We start from the raw sequence: 20,501 nt of genomic DNA, 5'->3' as shown, positions 1-20,501 counted from the left end.
TCCAGTATTCCAGGTTGACAGTTTTTTTCTCTTAAGACTTGGAATATATCTCATTTCTGAAGAGAATTCAGCTGTGAGTCTAATTGGAGATCCTCTGAAAATAACCTGGCATTTCTCTCATGCACATTTTAGAATCTTTTATGCTTTACTGTGGAGAGTTTGACTACAACGTTTTGTGGCGAAGATCTTTTCTGATCGTGTCTATTAGGAGTTCTAAGTGCTTCCTTTTTGGACATCCCTTTCTTTATGTAATTATTTCACTAAAATGGCCTGCAAATCCATTCCGTCTTTCCACCCTTTCAGGAACTCCTAAGACCTGTATGTTGGGTCATTTGTTAGTATCCCATAAATTCCAATGGTGTTTTTCAGTTTTCCAATTTCTCCCCCCCCCTTTTTTTTTGTCCATAAAATTTCCAAAGATTTGTTTTCTAACTTGGATATTCTCTCTTCTGCCTTACCAAGTCTGTTCTTATGGCTATCCACAGTACTTTTATTGGTTCTACTGAATCCTTCATTACCAATAATTCCTTTTCACTTCTCTGTAAAATCTCAGTTTCATGGGAAAAAGTTTCATTCATGCCATGTACAGGTTTCTTTAGTTAATGAATTTGCTTCTGATTACTTCTAGGTAATCCTGTGATTAGTTTAATTCCATTTCTGGTGTTTTGTCAGTCTCTTCATCTTCACATTCTGGTATTGAAGTGTTGTGTTCTTTTGGGGCTGTCATGTTGTCCTTATCCTTGTTTCTTGAATTTCTGCATTTATTATTAGGTATTTGTGGTGATAGTTGTTGGGTTTTTTTGTTTGTTTGTTTCTTTTGGCCCTGTGATGGCTTTTATCTTTGAACTTTGCCTCTGCTGTTTCAGTAATAACCCGAGCGTGTGCTTGGTGTGGTCAGGGAAGTCTGTTCAGTGCTCTGGGGTGAGGGATGTGTCCAAGGTGACACCCAAGTTAGGTGTGGTAAATTTTTTTTTTTTTTATCAGAGGGGAAGTTTGTTCAGCTATGTTGGTATATTCTCATGCTCCCTTCCTCTCAAAGGAGACCAGCGCCTGGGCAATAGCCCCAGTGGGTACAGTTCTCATCCATGCTGCCACGAGAACAACTCAAAGTATCCCTGCAGTCCTCGGGGTGGACATGGATCCTGTAGCAGTGACCCTCACCAGGGAATCAGGGACCTCCAGCATGTGGAGCCGCCACAGTGACTGCCCAGAGACCCAGCCACACCCTGCGCCCTCCGATGCAGCCAGTGTTTTCACAGTCATAGCACACGAGGCTCCCAAGTCACGGGCACCCAGCCCCCTGTCAGTTATCCCACCCAGACTCGGGCGTTTCCTCTTGGCTGGTTGCTGGGCACATGGACACCAGCGGGCGCAGCTGTTATGTGTGTCCAAAATGCTGCCTGCCCTCTCAGCTCGTTGCAGGACAGGACACTGGTGCCGACTGGTCAGGGAGAAACAGAAACCCTCTTTTTTTTCCCCTCTAGGTTGGCAGGTTCACTGTCCCCCCTCCAGGCTCCAAGCCAGACTCATACCAGACTCTTCCCACAGCCTTCTTGCCAGTGTCTCCTCACTCCAAAGCTGGTGCTGAGGCTCTTGGTCGCTGGGGTCCTGAGTTGTGTGCATCCACACCCTCCACGTAGATGCACAGTGTCCCTCTAATGGTTTCTTCTGCCTTTTTCTCCCTAACTGTGCCCTGAGGTTGCAGCCTCTCACCTTTATTTTTCTTAACCATCTTCATCTAGACTAGAGCAGTAAGCTGCCTTCCTATTCTGCCCTCTTGAAAACACTATCAGCATTTATGTTGTATAACTGTATGACAATCCATCTCCAGAATTTTCTCATCTATCCTAACTGAAACCCTGTACCAATTGAACAATTCCCCATTTTCCCTTTGTCCAGGCCTTTTTAACTCCCATTCTACTTTCTTTCTCTATGAATTGGACTGCTTTAACACCTGTTATAAGAGGTATCATAGAATATTTGCCCTTTTGTAGCCAGTTTATTTAATGTAATGTCTTTACGGTTCATCCCTCCTGTAACATATGTCAGCATTTCCTTTTTATAGCTGAATAATATTCCATCCTATGTATGTACCACATTTATCCATTCGTCTGTTGATGGATGTTGGTTTGCTTCCACCTGTTGACTGTTGTGAATAATGCTGTAATTTACAAGGTTGCGCAATTTCTCTCTTCTGGAACCTGCTTTCACTTCTTTAGGAACATAGCCAGAAGTGGAGTGGCTGGTTCATACAGGAGTGCTGTGTTTGTATTCAGAACATGCTGTGCTGTCTTGTGCAGTGACTGCAGCATTTCAAATTCCCACCAGCAGTGCACAGGGTCCCAACTGCTGCTCATCCTCACCTACACTTACTTTGTTTTTTATACTAAGAGATACAACATAATAGCTTAATGTGGTTTTCATTTGCATTTCCTAAATGACTAGTAGTTATTAGGCATCTTCTTAATGTTCCTATTGGTCAGTTGAACATCCTTTTTGAAGAACTGTCTATTCAAACTCTGCCTGTTTTTCAATTGGGTTTTATTACGTTGTAAACATTCAGTTGGAATGGTTCCACTTGGAGATTTGGGATCTGTCTGTTGTTTTGTTGTTATTCACAGCAGCAGGGTAAATAACTCCTTTCCTGGTGAAGAGAGTAGAGTCCATTGCTAGTTTCACTCTTGTGCAGCTGATCAGTAACGGTGCCTGTGCCAGCCCTGGGGCTCAGGCACTGTCAGCTTCCTTGGAGTCAGAGGCTGCAGGCTCACTGCTGTCCCCCTGGGCCAAGTACTCCCTGCCACGGGGGCGGGGACTGGCGCTCTGCCTGTGACTCCGCTAAGCACCTGCGTCTCTGCTGCTGTCCGAGTCACTGTCACTGCACCACAGGCTCATCGTGCTCGTCAGAGTTGGCATCGTCCTCTAGATCGGCATCGCAGCCAGATCATCTGCTTGTCCCAGGAGGCCTGGGCTCTCCTGCTCGCCACTGCCACTCTTGTCACTCGCCTCGTCCCTGTCACCCCTCTCCTGTTCACTCTCGCTGCCCGAGCATGCGTCTTCACTGCCGCTGCCCTTCTCACCCTCATCTGTCAGGTAGCAGAGAGGTGCCAGTCACGATTCCCGTCCCGCTCCTGGGGCCCCAGCGCTGGCCTGACCTGCCTGACCTGAGCCCCCAGCCTCGTTCTCTTCTGCCTCCATCTCTCCTCTTTCCCCTCCTCGGGTTCCTGGTTTTCCGCCTGGGCTTTGCATGCCTGCTGGAAGCAGCAAAACTGGAGGGGGCGGGGAAAGGCACGTGTTGTATTGGGCTCGTCCCTCCCCTCACCTACCACTCTCCTCTGGCCGGCAGAGCCTTGCTACCTGGGCTTCCAGCTCCCTCTTAGTCACACCCCGTGTTTGAGGACCACAGGCAGGGCCTTGGTGCCTGACTGCACCCCAGCCTTGCAGCACTTCCTGAGCAGACCCTGGAGTGGGCGTGAGGTGGGGGCGTGGAGGAATGTTGCCCTCCTCAGTGAGGATGCAAGTCGGACAAGGTTCCCTTTCCGTGTGTGGCCCAGCACAGACCAGAATAAACACATATTGAAGAATGGAGACTATCTCAAGGGATTGGGGGAGGGGTGGGGAAGATGGTCAGTTTGTCTTGCCCCATGCTATGTCTGTCTGTCTACATATATGCACACATACATACATATCTTCAGAAGGTAGTGGGAAACAAAAGATTAACTTGGTACAAAAAATTGAAATATGTACATAAGTTTTTTAAAGATTTTATTTATTTGAAAGTCAGGGTTACACAGAGGAGAGGCACAGAGAGAGGTCTTCCATGTGGTGGTTCACTCCTCAGATGGCTGTGACGGACAGAGCTGCACTAATACGAAGCCAGGAGCCAGGAGCTTCTTCTGGGTCTCTCACACAGGTGCAGGTGCCCAAGGACTTGGGCCATCTTCCAGTGCTTTCCCAGGCCATAGCAGAGAGCTGGATCAAAAGTGGAGCAGCCGGGTCTTGAACTGGTGCCCATAAGGGATGCCTGCGTGTCAGGCCAGGACATTAACCCACTGCGCAACAGTGCTGGCCCATGTACATATTTTATATAATTTTTTCTGTGAGCTTTCTGAATATTCTGCTTATGCATAGATATTTTTTCTGCTCCAAAATAAACATTTTAATCCTCCCCGCAAAAAAATAACTTGTGCAATTGACAGTTCATTATTTAAGCACCTGTATATCTGGAAAATTTTGCTTGCATTTGCACCTGGTGTGCTAAAATTTGAGCCTGAAGAAATAGTAGTTTGAGTCTTACCAGGACCCCCTCCCCCTGCAGCACTTCTGGCCACCTCACTGCCCCGCCAAGTTCATTACCACCATAAGCCCAGCCTAGTGCACCGAGATCTCCTGTACTCCCCTTTCCTGGGTAGCCAGAGCATCCTCCCTCCTCCAAGCATCTCCTTTCTATGCCTTTCTACCAGGATCAGTTCTTTGGTCATCTTCTTCATTCAAGATGACTTTCTATGCCATTCAAAGGCTCTAGCAACCCAGAGTGAAAGAGAGGAAGGGGAGTGATATGGAAAAGCATTTGGGAGTGGCCTGTAGGACTGATTTTGGTTTTGTTAACCATTTAAACAAAGATGGTGTAGTACTCCAGTATCAGGGAATGGACACTGCCCACATAGACCACTGAAGTACTCCAGTATCAGGGAATTGACACTGCCCACATAGACCACTGAAGTTGTACATTTTTGGTCTTATACAGATCCTCCCCTACACAGCACTGCTATATATGCTGATGAAGAAGAACTCTCCCAACACTGTGGGTCATCTGTCCCTTCAACTCCTCCAGGAAAAGCAACGAAAGAAAGGTAGGGTTACGTCAAGCTATTGTTGGTTCACGCTCTGAGATTTCTGGGAAGTTCTTCAAGTTAGAAGCTAATAAAACCCAAGTTTTGACATTTATTTTGAGAATGTGAACATTAAAAACTAATTTCTCTATAATTGGCATTACCTATAATAATTTTTGTAATTAACATAATTGACACCTGAATGACCCAGAATACCTGCCTGTAGTGGTCTCGTTTGTTTCCTTCTGCTGTAGTAATAGGAATATTTTTCCCCCTTCTAGTAATAGAATGGTTTTAGCTGGACACATGGCTGTCAGAATTCTAAACATACTGTCTCCGTGCTGTTGCAGCTGAGATGTGTGTGTGTGATTAGATTCTAGCTAAAATGGAGTCTCACTTCTGAAAGTATCTTTGTGGGGAGGATTGTGCTCTTCTGTTTTCCATCCTTCTTCCTCCTAGTTAGAATGGGATGTGGTGGTGAAGACCGAGCAACCATGTTGGGCCGTGAGGCGGTGTACTGAGAGAGCAATGGATAGAAGGCACCTGGGTCTCCTGATAACGGGACTACTACACCAGCCCTAAATTATTCTGGAGTTTGGCCAAGAAGGAAAGACAAGTGTCTTATCCGAGCCATTTTGGGAATATATTTTTTACAATGTGCAGCCATCCTAATTCTCTCTCGTAAACTTGGTAAAGAGAGTTTTATCCTTATCCTAAGAGCAGTTGGAGGGTTTTAAGTAGGGGATGACATGGTAGGATCTACATTTAAAAATTACCAGCCTCGCTGCTGTCTGGCAAGTGGATTTGAGAGAGACAAGAATGGCATAGGGAGCCCAGTTTGGATGCTGTAGACTCAGGTCATCACGGCAGAGGTGGAGAGAAGTGGATGGACTTGAGAAGCAGGAGGCAAATGAGCAAGACTTAGTGATGTGCTGACTTCGCAGCACGGGACGAGTTGCTACCGGTGGTAACTCCTGAATTCCTTGCCTGCTTGAATGGATTGATGATGGTGCCATTGACTAAGATACGGGCTGCTGGGACATGGAGTTGTGTGGGCAGATCATCAGTTTGACATGGAGATGTCAGAGACCCTGTGTATTTGAGTCTGGAACTCAGAGCACAGGGCTGAGCTTAAGTTAGACGTTCTTTGCACGCGGATGGTATGAAGCTAACCTGAGAGGAGGCAAGGGCCTGGGACTAACCCATAAGAGGCCATGGCATCTACTGCCTGAGTAGAGAAGGAAGTTGTAGAGGAGAGAGGGAGAAAGTGGCTGGAAAAGAGAGAGGAGAACCAGGGCAGTGTTTATTCACAGAATTGTGTGTGTGTGAGTGAGGTGGGGGGAGGGAAATGGGAGAGAGGAGGGAGGGAGAGAAATTAAGTAAGGAGGGTCAAATGCAGCTGAGAAGCACGTGAGGCGAGGCCTGAGCACGAGCGTTCTTTGCATTTAACCAGAGACTGTTCTCGGTAACCTTGGTTTTGGTGTCATGTCAAGTCCCAACAAGAGACATCATTTGGGTAAGTAATGCAGGTAAACAGAAAAGGAAGTTGGGGCAGCAGGGACGCACCCACTACAGAGAGACCAATAGCATTTCTCAGAAACCAGGTATGAAACCCAGGTCCTCAGGTGTGGAATTTGGGCATAGTCATCATTAGCCTAAACGCCCACCTGAGGCCTCAGTTTTAAAGTGAGTGCATTTGTGGTTGATGTTACGTGTTTGATGGATTGTATTGAATGAAAAGATGAAAATTCTCACCTTCCATCAGAAGTCAGGGTTACTTTTAGGGCGAAAGAGGAGATTCCCTGTTGGATCACCAGAGTTGAGTCTAGTGGATTAGCTTTTGGTACAGAGGACGGCCCTGGTAACCTGGAGGAAGGCGCAGTTCTCGGACATGACCAAACTGCAGCAGCCCTGGAGCGCTGCCTTCTGCCCGCCTGGGACAAACCAATGTGGCTGGGTCTGGGAGGCGGCCAATGAAACTAGGAAGGCGACCGGCCTGCCCGTGACAAACTGGCTAGCCCCAGAGTAAACTGAGCGGTGCTCGTGTCGGGGGAGCACTCGTAGAACCATGTGCGAATGTGTGCAAGATACTGATGGCTTGTTCTTTCCTACAGCTTGAGCACTTCTGCAAATGAAGCAAGTGAAAGCACGTCTGTAAAACTGAGAGCCACAAAGGTACGTGCGCCTGTTCTTCAGACTCCGACAGGCATTTCACACTCCAGTTGACTGTGGAGAGTGTTCTGTGGCGGCAGTTTTCATAAAGCGCTATGTTCCAGAGGACGTTTTTGGGCTAAAAGTGAGTTTTTAAAACCTGAAGTGCTTTTCGTTAAGGCACGGTGCAGACGCCTCTGCCAGTTTTCAGAGCGGTGGCGCGCCGTGTTGGGGCTGGGGCCTCAGCGGCAGAGGGGATGGTGGGGAGTGTTGACGTGGAGCTCTGGCTTGTAGATTTCCTGTTCTGTCCACTGCTCAGCTGCCATCTCCCTGGGCTATAGAAGCTCGCGCCGCAGCGTGGCACCATTGCCGTCAGGAGGGTGAGCGGTCGTGTTTTCCAGACCCGTGACGCTGTTTGCTTCTCGCAGCCTGGAAGAAGATGTAAGCCCCTTAGCGATGGCTCTGACAGCTCGGGAGAAAGTGAGATACGAAGAAAAGTTCAGTCACCAGAGAGAATCGGTGCGCGACGGTGTGACACTGTTCCGGCCGGGGCGCCGTCGGGGCTTCCCGAGAGACGGCCGCGGTCAGAGAGGCCCGAGGCGGGAGGCGGCCGTGGCAGCGGTGCACCTGCGGACGGAGGGACCCCGGCCATGGTGAGGTCGCCCCGTGGGATAGAAAAGGTTTACTGGAAAATGGTGTATTTTCTTTACTTCCTTCTGTTCTTTCAAACGATGAATTTTACATTCTTCTGTTGATAAACATGTTTTAGGAAATCTAGAAGAGAACATCAAACTCCCCTCCGCTTCTGCAGCCCCAAACTAGCCTCGGGGATCCTCAGCCCTACGGCTGGGCATTTCTCACCATCGGTGGGCTCCCGCACTGGTCATGAAGTACCCCACAGTGCCTTTCTAACAGACACAAAACATGCCGCCAATGTGGCACAGCAGGTCAAAGCCCCAGTCTGCAGCCCGGGCATCCCATACGGACGCCAGCTCAGGTCCCGGCTGCGCCACTTCCGAGCCAGCTCCCTGCTGTTGTGCCTGGGAAAGCAGCAGAAGATGGCCCAGCTGTTGGCCCCTGCACTGACATGGGAGGAAGCTCCTGGCTCAGCTCTGGCCCTTGCAGCCATCTGGGGAGTGAACTGGTGGGTGGAAGACCTCTCTCTCTCCCTACCTCTGTCTGTAACTCTTTCAAATAAAGAAATATTTTTTAAAACATGCAAAACATTCTGTCCACGGATATGCCACAGTTTAATTACTCTTATTAATGAATAACTGTACTTAGACAGTTTTTAAGTGCCTTCATGAAGCCTTTTGTAGCTAAATCTTGGTGTGCACCCCTGATCATTTCCTTTAAAAAAATTCTGATAAAATTCCTCAGAATTTGTTCTAAGATCCTTGACATATTTTGGTCAAGTTGTTAATATGTCACTGTACTCACTTGGTTTAACATTTTGAATAAATAATTCATGTCATGTTTGGAAAAATGTTACAGAATAGTAAAATGTTCCTGCTACCCCATTTTCCACTCTCCACCTTCCCACTCACTAAATGTACACATAGGTAATTAGTTTCTTACATATTCTTCCAGAATTTCCTTCTGCATGTACGAGGAAATATCAATATATTTTCTTATTTCTTTTTCATTTATTTCAGAGAGTTACAGAGAGACAAGCAGAATGGGGGCGGGGGTGATCTTCCATCCACTGGGTCACTCCCCAGAAAGAGAGAGAGAGAGAGGTCTTCCATCCTTCCATCCACTGGTTCACTCCCCAGATTGGCTGCAACTGCCATGGCTAGGCCAGGCTGAAACTGGGGTTAGCAGTTTCATCCATTTCTCCCATGTGGGTGGCAGGGGCCCAAGAACTTGGGCCATCTTCCACTGCTTTTCCCAGGCCATCAACAGGGAGTTGGATCGGAAGTAGAACAGCTGGGACAGGAACTGGCACCCATGTGGGATGCCAGCATTGTAGGTGGCAGCTTTGCCTGCTGTGTCACGACATAGGCCCCTGCGCTATGCATGTTCTGCCTCTTACTTACTAGGTCTGTCTCGGTGAACATCCCTGTGACTTGAATTTGCAGTTGTCAGGCATGGTGTTCTGAAAGTCAGCTGACGTCGAGTTGGCTGATGGTGAAGTTAAGATGCTGTGGGTCCTTCCTGCTTTGGTTGTTTGGAGGGTTTTTTCATTTTGTTTTTTGATGAGGGGCGTCATAGTCTACTTGATCTGACAGATACATAGATTTTTTTTAACACCATAACGTGATGAATTTTCTTTAGTTCTTTGAAGTTTTGTGTTATGAACTTGAAGCTTTGTTTTCCCCTAAAGCTTTTTATCATTATATATTATTTTAAATTATTTATGGGATACATGTGATGTTTTGATATATATATATTGTGAATGATTAGCTCAAGGTAATATATCCATCCACCTGTACACTTACCCTTTCTTGTACTGAAACATTTGAAATTTCTCATAGCTATTTTTGAGATATACATTGTTATTTGCTGCAGTCATTAGGCTGTGTGATAGATCTCAAACACTTATTTCTCTTGTCTTTCTGAAGCTTTGTACCTTTTTTTAAAAAATATTTATTTATTTATTTATTTATTTGAAAGGCAGAGTTAGAGAAAGGGAGAAATAGGGAGACAGGGGGATCTTCCATCTACTGATTCACTCCTCAAATGGCCACAACAGCTAGGGTTGGATCAGGCCAAAGCCTGGAGCCAGGAGCTTCATCCAGGTCACCCACATGGGTGCAGGGGTCCAAGTAGTAAGGATATCTTCTGCTGCTTTCCCAGGCACATCAGCAGGGAGCTGGATCAGAAGTGGAGCAGCCAGGACTCGAACTGGTACCCTTGTGGGATGCATTATACGGGCCCTGCTTTGTACCCTTTAATGAGTACTTCCCTACTCCCGCCTCTCCCCAGCCTCTGGGAACCACCATTCCACTCCATATAAAGCTGTTTCTAATTGTGTGTTTATTTAAGTATGTGTCTTTCTGATGAACGGCTTCTAGTATTATTATGAAATCTTGAAAATCTATGTTGTGAGATCTTAATATAGCTACAAGAGCCTTCTTAAGCTTACTTTGCATGGTAAACTTTTTAATTCATTAATTTTCAATTTGTTTTTGTCTTTAAATTTAAAAAGGACTTCAGGCAGCAAGTCCTTATCCTGGTTTGATGGCCTCTGCCTTTGGATTGGATTGTTTGTTCATTTGCTTGTAATGTAATTATTGAAATGGTTTGGTTTAAGTCAACTATTTTGCTGTTTATTTTCCATTTGTATCTCCTGTCCCACCAATTCTCTAAAAATCCATTTTTATATAATTTTAGATATTCAACTCAATCTTAGTATTTTCCATTTCTTGTTTTTCTGTCCTTCTATTGCTAATTTTTGATTAATTGAATATTCTTCAATATTCTGCTTTATTTTCTCTATTAGCTTATGAGCCATGCTTTTTTTTTTTTTTTTTTTTTTTTTTTTTTTTTGTTAGCAGTCACTTCTAGATTAAAAATGTGCATCCTTAGGACCGGCGCTGTGGTGTAGCAGGTAAAGCTGCCACCTGCATGCCAGCATCCCATATAGCTGCCAGTTTGAATCTGGGCTGCTCCACTTCCCATCTGGCTCTCTGCTATGGCCTGGAAAAGCAGTAAAGGAGGCTTAAGTCCTTGGGCCGCTGCATCCACATGGGAGATCTGGAAGAAGCTCCTGGCTCCAGATCGGTGCAGTTCTGTTCATTGCGGCCATCTAAGAAGTGAACCAGCAGATGGAAGACTCTCTCTTCTTTCTCCCTCTCTCCCTGCCTCTCCCTCTCTCCCTGCCTCTCCCCTATTCCTTCCTTCCCTCCCTCCCTCTGCACTTCTGTAACTCTGCCTTTCAAATAAATAAATACATAAATCTTTTTTAAAATTTCTTTATTTGACAGAGTTAGACAGTGAGAGAGAGACAGAAAGGTCTTCCTTCCGTTGGTTCACTCCCCAAATGGCCCCTGTGGCCGGAGCGATGCCGATCCAAAGCCGGGAGCCAGGTGCTTCCTCCTGGTCTCCCATGTGGGTGCAGGGGCCCAAGCACTTGGGCCATCCTCCACTGCCTTCCCGGGCCACAGCAGAGAGCTGGACTGGAAGAGGAGTAACTGGGACTAGAACCTGGCGCCCATATGGGATGCCAGTGCCGCAGGCGGAGGATTAACCAAGTGAGCCACGGCACCAGCCCCAATAAGTAAATCTTAAAAAAAAAAAAAATGCATCCTCGGAAGTAGGCACTTGGGTTAGCAGTTATGATGCCCATGTGCCACCTGGGAGTACCTGGGCTTGATTGCCATCTCCTGACTCCAGCTTACTGCCAGTGCAGTACCTGGAAGGCAGCAGGTGATGGCTCCAGTGATCCGTCCTTTCCAAAGGCCCCAGCTGTTGCAGGCCTTTGGAAAGCGAACCAGCAGATGGGGGTTCTCTTGCAGGTTCTTAAAAAAATATTACGTGTGTGTGTGTGTGTGTACCCATACACACACATCCTTAAATTAGCAATCTATTTGGAATCAGTGTGTTACTTTGTCATCCTTGTATATCCTACTTCATAGCTGACAATTTCTTCCCACTATATAATGTAATTACATAACAGTATAATTTCATTTATTCATCCCCCATCCTCTGTACTATTTTTGTCATATTTTACTTATAGATGGTAAATCTGACCTCACAATATTCATTTTTTTAAAGATTTATTTATTTGAGTGAGAAGCAGAGTTTCAGATTTACAGAGACAGAAAAATCTTCCATCTACTTGTTCACTCTCCAAATGGCCACAACAGCCAGAGTTGAGCTGATGAGGAGCTAGGAGCTCTGGGTCTCCCATGTGGGTGTAGGCACCCAAGCACTTGGGCCATCTTCCACGGCTTTCCCAGATCAGAAGAGGAGCAGCCGGGACTTGAACTGGTGCCCATGTGGGATGCAGTGACACAGGCGGGGGCTTAGTCCCCTATGCCACAGTGCCAGCCCAAATACTGTCATTCTTGATTGAGGCAGTGTTTTTAAGGAAATGATAAGAAGAAAAAATGTGTCATCTTTTTACTTTTGCCCTCTCACTTCTCCTTTCCAGTTCTCTTATCACCTTCCTACAGATCTGAGTTTCATCTTTTCCCTTCAGCCTATGGAGCATTCCTAGCATTCCTCTTATTTCTGGTCTGGTGGTGACAGCCTGTTAGATTTTATCTGAAAGTATCTTTATTTCACCTCTATTTTTAAAGAATATGTCACTTGATGTAGAATTAGGAGTTGACAGTTTTCCTCCAGCTTTTTGAAGATGTCATTCTGTTGTCTCCTGATTCCAGCTGGTTCTCAGCTGAATTTGATGAGAAGTCAAGGAGTTTGTTGGTGGTTCTCATGTGTATTTACAATGTCTGAATCCTCTGGCTGCTGTCAACATTTCTTTTTTTTTTTTAATTTTTAATTTTTTTGACAGGCAGAGTTAGACAGAGAGAAAGAGACAGAAAGGTCTTCCTTTGCTGTTGGTTCACCCCCAAAATGGTCACTACGGCCGGCGCGCTGTGCCAATCCGAAGCCAGGAGCCAGGTGCTTCCTCCTGGTCTCCCATGCAGGTGCAGGGCCCAAGCACTTGGGCCATCCTCCACTGCCTTCCTGGGCCACAGCAGAGAGCTAGACTGGAAAAGGAGCAACCAGGACAGAACTGGTGCCCCAACCGGGACTAGAACCCGGAGTGCCGGCGCCGGAGGCAGAGGATTAGCCTAGTGAGCCGTGGCACCGGCGGTTTTGAACATTTCAATCATGGTATACCTGGATAGATCATCATATTATTTATCTTGCTTGAGGTTTGCTGAGATGCTCAGATCTGTAAGTCAGGAAATTATCAGCCATTATTTCTTCAAATGTAGTTTTTCTACCCCATTCTCGCTGTCTTCTTTTTGAACTTCAATGTATTTTAGGTCATTGAGTATTTGTATTCAGGTCTCTGAGACTCTGATCATATTTTTTGGAATCTCTTTTCTCTCTGATCTGCAAATTAGATAAACTTTTTGGTATTTTCAAGTTTACTGGCCATTATTTTGCCCTTTATAATCTGCAAATAAGCCCATATGTCATGGGCAGAATTGTGCTCCTTCCCCCAAAATATATATCCACATCTTTTTTTTTTTTTCTGTTTTCCTTAAAATTTATTTATTTATTGGAAAGAGTTACAAAGAGAGGAGGAGAGTCAGATCTTCTATCCAGTCGTTCGGCACTTACGGCTAGGCAAGGAGCCAGCTTTATCTGGATCTCCCATGTGGGTGGCAGGGGCCCAAGCACTTAGACCATCTTCTGCTGCTTTCCCAGGCCATTAGCAGGGAGCTGGATCAGAAGTGGAGCAGCCAGGGCTTGAACAGACACCCATGTGGGATGCCAGCACCACAGGCAGAGGCTTAACATACTATACCACAGTGCCAGCCCCTCAAATTTTAAAACATTTTTTAAGTGTAGGTCATAAAAAGAGAAAGCACTTGGCAAAGATTTGATCTCGCCATGGATGGGCTTATACAATAAAATGTAAATGTGATTAGACTGTAGACAGTAAGATAAAAGGCGCTCTTACAAAAATCAGCAAATGAAGCATATTTTAAGTTTTAATGTAAAGGTTGAAGATTCACATTATGAAAATTAAAAATCTATTCAAACCCCTCTGTGACAGGAGTCTCCTGTCACCATTTCCCAAGCCTGCCCTCCCCCTCCCATCCATTGATGATTCCCCTCCCACCAGCAGCAGTCTCCCCCTGTACAGGCAGATGGCTGTCATGAAGCCCACTCAATGGATCCTTTGGCTACAGCAACACAAAGACAACGCCTGACCTTTCTTTCCCGCCCAGGTCCAGTAGGCCACTGGCTGTCCATCATTCTGAGTACAGACTGGTGCTTTACATGATGTGGTGTGTGTGGGCAGGAGGAAAGCACACGGCATGTGTGTCTTGGGAGTCATTCTAGATTACTAAGCACATTCTCCAGTAATTCTTTCAAAGGGGATACACAAGAAACAAATGTCCTGAATTCTTCAATATCGAAAAACACCTTTGTTTTACCCTCAAAATCAAATGCTAATTTGGCTGGATATAAGATTCTCGGCTTAAAACCTTTTTCCTGCAGAACTTTGATGATATTGGCCCACTTACTCCTAGCATCCAGGGTGCCCAATGATAAGTCTGCAGTCAACCTGATTCTAGTTCCTCTGTAGGTTATTTCTTTCCTTTCTCTGGAAACCTTTATGATTTTCTCTTTATCACTGGAATTGCAAATTTTCACCAAGATGTGTCTAGGAGTGAATCTGTTTTCATCAATCTTACTGGGTATTCGGTGTGCACTGACAATCTCAAGACTTGAATCTTTCTTCAGCTCTGGAAAGTTTTCTTCAACTATTTCTCTTATTAGGTCCTCTGCACTGTTCTCTTTATTCTCTTTTTCTGGAATACCTATCAAACGGATATTGGCACTTATGGATCTATCCACATCTTAACTCCAGGTTCTCCTCTGTTGTGAGTGGCCATAAATGTCATCAGAGGTATCCTTATAAGAGAGGCAGAGGAGATCAGACAGAACAGTGGATGTGAAGGGGGCAGGGATTGGAGTAGCCATGGGTGAAGCTGGAAGAAGTGAGGAGTGAGTATTCCCATACGTCTCCAGAGGGCGTGCTGTCCTGCCCAGACCCTGACTTTGGGGCACTGAAGGGATTCACACTTGGCCTTCAAAACTGTCAGAGGATACATTTCAGTTTTTAAGCTGCTAAGTTTGTAGTAATATGTTACAGCAACCACTAGAAGAAAATGTACCATCCAATAAGCTTCTTTTTCTCTTTAGATGTAAGATGTTTGGTTCTGGAATTTACTTTTTTTATATATTTATATTTCTATGCGATTCCTATTTAGTTAAGACTATTTTTTTTTTTTTACTTGTGAAGTAACATTTATGATAACTCCTTTAAAGTGTTTGTTTACTAAATCCACCTTGGCCTTCTTCAGGCTGGTTTCTTTTAAAGATTTATTTATTTATTTGAAAGTTAGAGTTACACAGAGAGAGAGAGAGAGGTCCTCCATCTGATGGTTCACTCTCCAGTCGGCCGCAACGGCCAGAGCTGCACTGATCCAAAGCCAGGAGCCTCTTCCAGGTCTCCCACGCGGGTGCAGGGCCCAAGCACTTGGGCCATCTTCTACTGACTTACCAGGCCACAGCAGAGTAGATCAGAAGAGGAGCAGCCGGGACTAGAAGCAGCATACATATGGGATGCTGGTGCTTCAGGCCAGGGTGTCAACCCACTGTGCCACAGTGCCAGCCCCCAGGCTGGTTTCTAATACATACTTTTTCTGTCTTTATGAGTCATGTTTTGCTGTGTGATTTTTTTTTTTTTTTTTTTTTTTTTTTTTTTTTTTTTTAAGATTTATTCCCATGAAAGGCAGAGTGACAGGATTCTTCCATCTGCTGGTTCACTCCTCAGATGACCACAGTGACTGGGGCTGGGCCTGGTCACAGCCAAGAACTCCACCCTGGTCTCCCACAAGGATCAGGAATGCCAAGTACTTGAGCCAACTTCCACTGCTTTCCCAGGCACAATAGCACGGATGGATCAGAAGTGGAGCAGCTGGGACTGGAACCAGCACTCTGATGTGGGATGCTGGAGTTCAGGCAGCGGCTTACCCCACTTGTCACAACTCTGGTCTCCACCGTGTGACATTTTCAGTCTAGTAGTTTTCAGTTGTGTAATGGACATGGTAGGTTGTGAGATTCCAATTTCTGTATCGGCTTGTGAATAGTGTTGACTTTTATTCTGGCAGGTAGCTTGATTATTGGCTGATCATCATGAATTTTATCAGCTTTTTTTTTTTTTTTTAACTTTTGTGAGGTTCAATTTGTGGAAAGCCTAAGGTGTTTTCCCAGCTTCTCTACCTCAGTGGAACTCAACCTCTCTATTTGTTTTCAACAGCTGCCTACCAGATTACCGTGAACGTTAGTGGCTTCAAACATACATTTATGGTCTCTCAATTTCTGTAGGTCAGGAGTCCGCGCTCACCTTAGCTGGATTCTCTGCTCAGGATCTCAGAAGGCTGAAATCTCATCAGAGACTCAGAGCGAGGGTACTCAGTTGTTGGTAGAATTCAGTGCTTGCACTTGCAGCACTGAGGTGCCTGTTTCCTGTGTAGTTGTAAGCTAGGGGCTTGCTCTCCGCTCCCAGCATCAGCCCACAGGTCCTAGTCAGGCAGCTGGCTCACAGGATCCATCTTCAAACCAAGCCAGTCACCTCTCCAGTGTGCCCCAGTGCCGTCGAGTGCCTTTATTACCTGAGGATTTTTTGTTGTTGTTTTTTAAACATTTATTTTATTTATTTGAAAGAGTTACAGAGAGGTAGAGAGGGAGAGAGAGTCTTCCATCTGCTGGTTCACTCCCCAGATGGCCACAGTGGCTGGAGCTGGGCCGATCCAAAGCCAGGAGCCAGGAGCCTCCTCTGGGTCTCCCACGCGGGTGCAGGGGCCCAAAGACTTGGGCCATCTGCTGCTGCTATCTCAGGCCATAGCAGAGAGCTGGATCAGAAGGGGGCAGCCAGGACTCGAACTAGCGCCCATATGGGATGCTGGCACTGCAGGTGCCGGCCCCACCTGAAGGGTTTTCATCTACAGGACTGACCATACAGTTCCTCCCCTCCCCTTACCACAACTTACGTGGCGACCACCCACAGCATCCCCTACCCCCTTCTGCGCTCAGGACGCTGCACCAGCTTCAGTTAGCTGGCCCTTCGTTTCTTGTGGGGATCCTGTGTGGGAATGCCCACTGTGTTATGGCAACAGTTCAGTGAGGCTTCTCTCTTGTTCTTCTGTCTTACGTGTCAACTTAATTTGTAGTTCAACCAAAGAACCTAGAGGGGTGGAAGGGAGGCTTTTCCCCTATAAGAGCTTTAAGAACTGTTACTTCCTTGTAGCTGGAAACAGAAATGGGACCTGATTCTGCACGTTGTAATCTTACACAGTGGAAGTTCCACTTTCTCCCTCGCAATGATTGTTAAAAGTCCACTCAAAGTCTTGTGAAAATTTAATTTTTTGGTAATGTTTTCTTAAACAAATTTAGATAATTGATATAAGTAATTTAGAACTAAGGAATTATAGTTAAAATACTGATTGTGTTTGATAAGTCATCTTAAGGCTTATGTTTTAAGAATGAATACTTCTTAAAGAAAAATATGTGCTTTATAATTTTTATAGGAAACTCAGAAAAAGGAGACTATGTCTCGTGGCAAAAGGAAAAAAACAAGCAATGAAGCTGGAGATTCAGGTACAGGATGGTGTTTTATTTCTTTGTAGTTTATTTACTTATGCAGAGCCACCTCCCTTCTGCTGATTCCCTTGCCCCAAATGCTTACAACAGCTAGGGCTGGGCAAGACTGAAGTCAGGAACTCGTTCCAGGTCTCCCACGTGTGTGCCAGGGACCCAGCTAGCGGAGCCATGACCTGCTGCCTCCCAGGGTGCACATCAGTGGGAAGGCGGAACTGCGACTTGGGACTGGAACGCAGGCCCTTGAGTATGGGGTGTGGGTCTCTCAGCAAATAAACCAACTGCCAAATGTCTGCCCCAGAATATGCATGATACTTTGTCACTTAGTCAAAGATGTAATGGAAAAAAGTGCTGATTGGTTAAAACAGTAAATTGTTACTGCTACTTTGAAAAATGAAGCATGTGTGACTTTGAGGTAACTATTTTTAATGCTTTGTCGTGAAAATTTTCAACATACAACAAACTGAATTTTACAGTGTATATTCACCTACTATCTGGATCTCACAGTTAACACTTGAGTTGTTAATTTGTCCATTAATGCATTTCAAAATAAATTTGACATTAGTACATTTCTTTTGAATTATTTCAACGTATACATCATTAACCAGAGTTCTATGCTTGTTTACCATTTTTTTTCTTTTTTTAAAGATTTATTTGGGGCTAGCACTTTTTAGTAAGTTAAGCCTCCACCTATGGCACCGGCATCCCATATGGGCACTGCTTCGTGTCCTGGCTGCTGCTCTTCTAGTCCAGCTCTCTGCTATGGCCTGGGAAAGCAGTAGAAGATGGTCCAAGCGCTTGGGCCCCTGCCACCCATGTAGACACCAGGATGAATCTCCTGGCTTTGGATCAGCCAAGCTTCAGCCATTGCAGCCATTCAGGGAGTGAACCAGCTGATAAAAGATTCTCTCTCTCTGTATCTCTCTGTTTCTCCCTCTCTGTAACTCTGCCTCTGAAATAAATAACTAAATCTTAAAAGACTTTGAGAGGCAGAGTTATAGATTGAGAGAGAAAAAGACATCCTCTATCTGTTAGTTCAGTGTCCAAATGGCTACAATGGCCAGTGCTGGGACAGGCTGAAGCCAGGAGCTACGAGATTCATCCTGGTGTCCCACATGGGTGGCAGGGACCCAAGCACTTGGCCACCCTCCATGGCTTTCCCAGGTACATTAGCAGGGAGCTGGGTAGGAAGTTGGAACATCAGGGACTCTACCTGGTGCTTATATGCAGCAGACTTAACCTGCTGTACCACAACACTGCCCTCCTAGTTCTTTTCTGTTAATGTAAAATCTGCATACAGTGAAATGCCTAGATCTTGGGTATATAATAGCTGAATTTTGGGAAATGCAAACACTTGTGTAACTCAAACCACTATTAACATAACGATGCTTCCCATTCCTCCCGAAATTTCCCTATTCCCTTTGATGCCTGTCCCCTCTTCACATTCCCAGAGACAGGGACTTTGGTGCTCTTGTTTTCTACCATAGATTAGCTTTGCCTGGTGTGGGATTTCGCATGGATGGACTCCCACAGCATGTGCTCTGCTGTGGGTCCGCCTTGGTGTTGTGTGTGATGTCTGTCGTGTGTGGCATTGCGCTGCACCGCTGCACCACAGCCCCGCCGGCACTCCCTGATGGATGCTGACTGGATTCCAGGTTTTGGCCCTCATGAATAAAGCTGCCGTGAACCTTCTCTCACACATTTCCTTGTTAACACGTGTTTTGGTTTCTCTTGGGAAAATATAAAGAGTAGAGCTGCTGAGTCCTAGGGTGACCAAATTTTAAAAACCGTATGCCCAAAGTGATTGTATGATTTTACACACCCACTAGAAGCTACAGTGTAGATTTTTTTTTTTTGGACAGGCAGAGTTAGAGAAAGGTCTTCCTTCCATTGGTTCACCCCCAAATGGCCCCTATGACCGGCACACTGTGCCAATCTGAAGCCAGGAGCCAGGTGCTTCCTCCTGGTCTCCCATGCGGGTGCAGGGCCCAAGGATCTGGGCCATCCTCCTCTGCCCTCCCAGGCCACAGCAGAGAGCTGGACTGGAAGAGGGGCAACCGGGACAGAATCTGGTGCCCTGACTGGAACTAGAACCCAGAGTACCAGTGCCGCAGGTGGAGGATTAGCCTAGTGAACTGAGGCGCCAGCCTGCAGTGTAGAATTTACTAAGAATAGAATGAGCAACTTCATGGGAAATAAATTTAAAATAGATGCAAAGGAGACACATCTCCACTCTATCCATGACTGTGGCATATAAACCTGTAGAAAAGAAGGCTGATAAAACTAGCTCTTCAAGATCACAACCAGGATAATCCTACAACCACCAGGGAAATACAGTCACTAGAGAAAAACATTCCTGTGGAGACAAAGCAAGAAGCAGTTAAGGCCTAGTTCCAGGCGATTTTCCGGGTGAGCCTAACAGCCACTTAAGGAACCCTCCACTCTAAGCCTGCGACAGTGACGTGGAAGGAGAGAAGGGAAGGTGCCCCGTGCGTCTCTGCAAACGGGCTGAATGCAGGATGAGATGGGGAAGGGCTGTGGCCATGTCCCGGTGCGGGAAGCCCAGCTGATGCCCTCTGTCTCCCATCCACTCGACAGTCGTTTCAAGTGGAGAGAAGACTTCATTTGTGGGAGGTATGATCTGACAACTTTTAGAGAAAGTACAGGAGTGTATGACTCTGAATTCTTACAGAAGACACAAAAAGGTTAGCTGTGAAGGAAATGAGTAAGTTTAGCTGATAAAATCAAGGACTTGTGCTCATCCAGAGACCATGAAGAAAGGCACAGGGTGAGACTCAAACAGCAGTAGCACATGGGGGTGATGCACACTCTGCCAGCCCGGTAGAAGGAATGGGCAGGTGGCATTATGGATTTTTACCGGAGAAGAAACAGTGAAAGGTTTAAAGACAGTCCATTATGAGTGACAGAAATGTCAGCTTCAGTTATGATGAGACCCTTCTGCACCTACAGTAGCAGGATTCGTGCACAGAGACAAGACACCAAGGCCTTTAGTAGGAAGTAGTCTTTTTATTATTTATGCCAGCATAAGGCCCAGGTGGGATTTCTTATCTAAAAGCCTAAGCCCAGAACAAAGAGGGCTGTTTCCTTAGATATGGCTTTAGCCTCTTTGTCTCCCTTACTTGGTTCCATGCCTACATTGGATTGGATATTGTGATGTTACATGGCAGCCACAGGAATTGATGCAGTACTGGGCGTGTATAC

The 20,501-nt window shown here is 45.9% G+C and overlaps 1 protein-coding gene across 8 annotated transcripts in view; it reads left to right on the top strand.

Moving 5' to 3' along the window:
• The window catches only part of LOC149127817 (centromere protein U-like), a 46,068-nt gene that overhangs the window by 9,955 nt on the left and 15,612 nt on the right, over positions 1 to 20,501 (top strand). For 5 of the 8 annotated variants that reach the window (XM_089325746.1, XM_089325744.1, XM_089325747.1 and 2 more), the window contains exons 4-7: positions 4,745 to 4,850; positions 6,944 to 7,004; positions 7,409 to 7,660; positions 17,210 to 17,279. In XM_089325746.1, coding sequence (XP_089181872.1) covers positions 4,745 to 4,850; positions 6,944 to 7,004; positions 7,409 to 7,660; positions 17,210 to 17,279 — 489 coding nt within the window. The remainder of the gene's footprint in view (positions 1 to 4,744; positions 4,851 to 6,943; positions 7,005 to 7,408; positions 7,661 to 17,209; positions 17,280 to 20,501) is intronic. The other 3 variants (XM_089325745.1, XM_089325748.1, XM_089325750.1) reach the window with 1 other exon arrangement.

Source organism: Oryctolagus cuniculus, chromosome 2, assembly GCF_051225735.1.
Source record: "Oryctolagus cuniculus isolate XC-2025 breed Fujian yellow rabbit chromosome 2, ASM5122573v1, whole genome shotgun sequence".
Lineage (NCBI taxonomy): Eukaryota > Metazoa > Chordata > Mammalia > Lagomorpha > Leporidae > Oryctolagus > Oryctolagus cuniculus.
The sequence above is the reverse complement of the archived record's forward strand: the minus strand, read 5'-3'. Positions and strand labels throughout refer to the sequence as shown.